Consider the following 924-nt stretch of genomic DNA (forward strand, 5'->3'; position numbering starts at 1 on the left):
CGACAGCAGCTCGTGCTTCTCAACCCCTACTCTGCGCTCTGCAACCAGATGCTCTGCGAGATGCTCGGTCGGCTGCGCAACCCCGACGGCACTGGAAGCGACTGAGACAGGCAGGACATGGGCCAGGCAGCGAGCGGGCTGGGTAGAGCCGTGCTCCTGAGGTGGCCCAGGCAGACATGTCCTGGCGGCCGGAGAAGGTCCACCTCAGGTGCCAGACCTCCTGTTCCTCCTCCTCCTGGCTAACAGCCAGGGACTGGGAAGTACCAAAGCACCTTGCTGCGTTTGTCTCGCTCTGCTCCACCCCCAATAAACCTCCCTCTGTTTCCAGCACCTGGGCTCTGCTTGTGGTATTGCAGGCATTGTGGTGTGATTCCCAAGCGTGCACAGCCGCGGTGAGATGTGTGGCCTGGTGGGTGCAAGTCTGGGCCGCCTTCCTTGACGAGGGCAGACTGGAGGCACGGGGACGCGCAGACCCCGTCCTGTCTGGGCGGTCTCCGGCCGCTCTCGCAAGCGGCAGGACTGACCCCGCGGCTGCGCGCAGCAACCGCGCTCGGGGAAGGCGGCGGCGGCGGCCCGGCGGGAGGGATGACTGCTCGCAGCCGTGCTGGGACCCGCCCCTGCGCCGCATGCACTGCCCTGCGTGCCGGGGCCCAGGCGCAGAGCCGCACTGCAGACTGGGCTGGACACAGTAGCAGCAATGCTGCAGGTAAGGTGCAGCTGGGCCACATCCTCCGACCCTGCTCTGTGCCGGAACACCGGGGCCCAGCGTGGTGGACGCCCCCGTGTCCCTGCTCTAGCTGCCTCTCTCCTAGTGCTGAGCACGGCTGATATGCCATGGGGTGTCCCAGGGGCTGGCCGGGGGCTGCCCTTGCCCTCCTGCTGCTACTGCTGCTCAGCTGCCTGGTGCTCTGTTTGGCAGGTGAG

General features: G+C 67.0%; 2 protein-coding genes across 2 annotated transcripts in view; both read left to right on the plus strand.

The window, feature by feature from the left end:
- TTC36 (tetratricopeptide repeat domain 36) overlaps positions 1–330 on the plus strand; it is a 1,073-nt gene extending 743 nt beyond the window's left edge. Inside the window, exon 3 of the mRNA XM_008637055.2 lies at positions 7–330. Within this exon, the coding sequence (XP_008635277.1) occupies positions 7–105 (99 nt within the window). The 3' untranslated portion in view covers positions 106–330. The remainder of the gene's footprint in view (positions 1–6) is intronic.
- A 90-nt stretch (positions 331–420) lies between these two features.
- TMEM25 (transmembrane protein 25) overlaps positions 421–924 on the plus strand; it is a 2,544-nt gene continuing 2,040 nt past the window's right edge. The window contains exon 1 of the mRNA XM_017738424.1: positions 421–706. Within this exon, the coding sequence (XP_017593913.1) occupies positions 586–706 (121 nt within the window). The 5' untranslated portion in view covers positions 421–585. The remainder of the gene's footprint in view (positions 707–924) is intronic.

Source organism: Corvus brachyrhynchos, unplaced genomic scaffold (assembly GCF_000691975.1).
Source record: "Corvus brachyrhynchos isolate BGI_N302 unplaced genomic scaffold, ASM69197v1 scaffold46, whole genome shotgun sequence".
NCBI lineage: Eukaryota > Metazoa > Chordata > Aves > Passeriformes > Corvidae > Corvus > Corvus brachyrhynchos.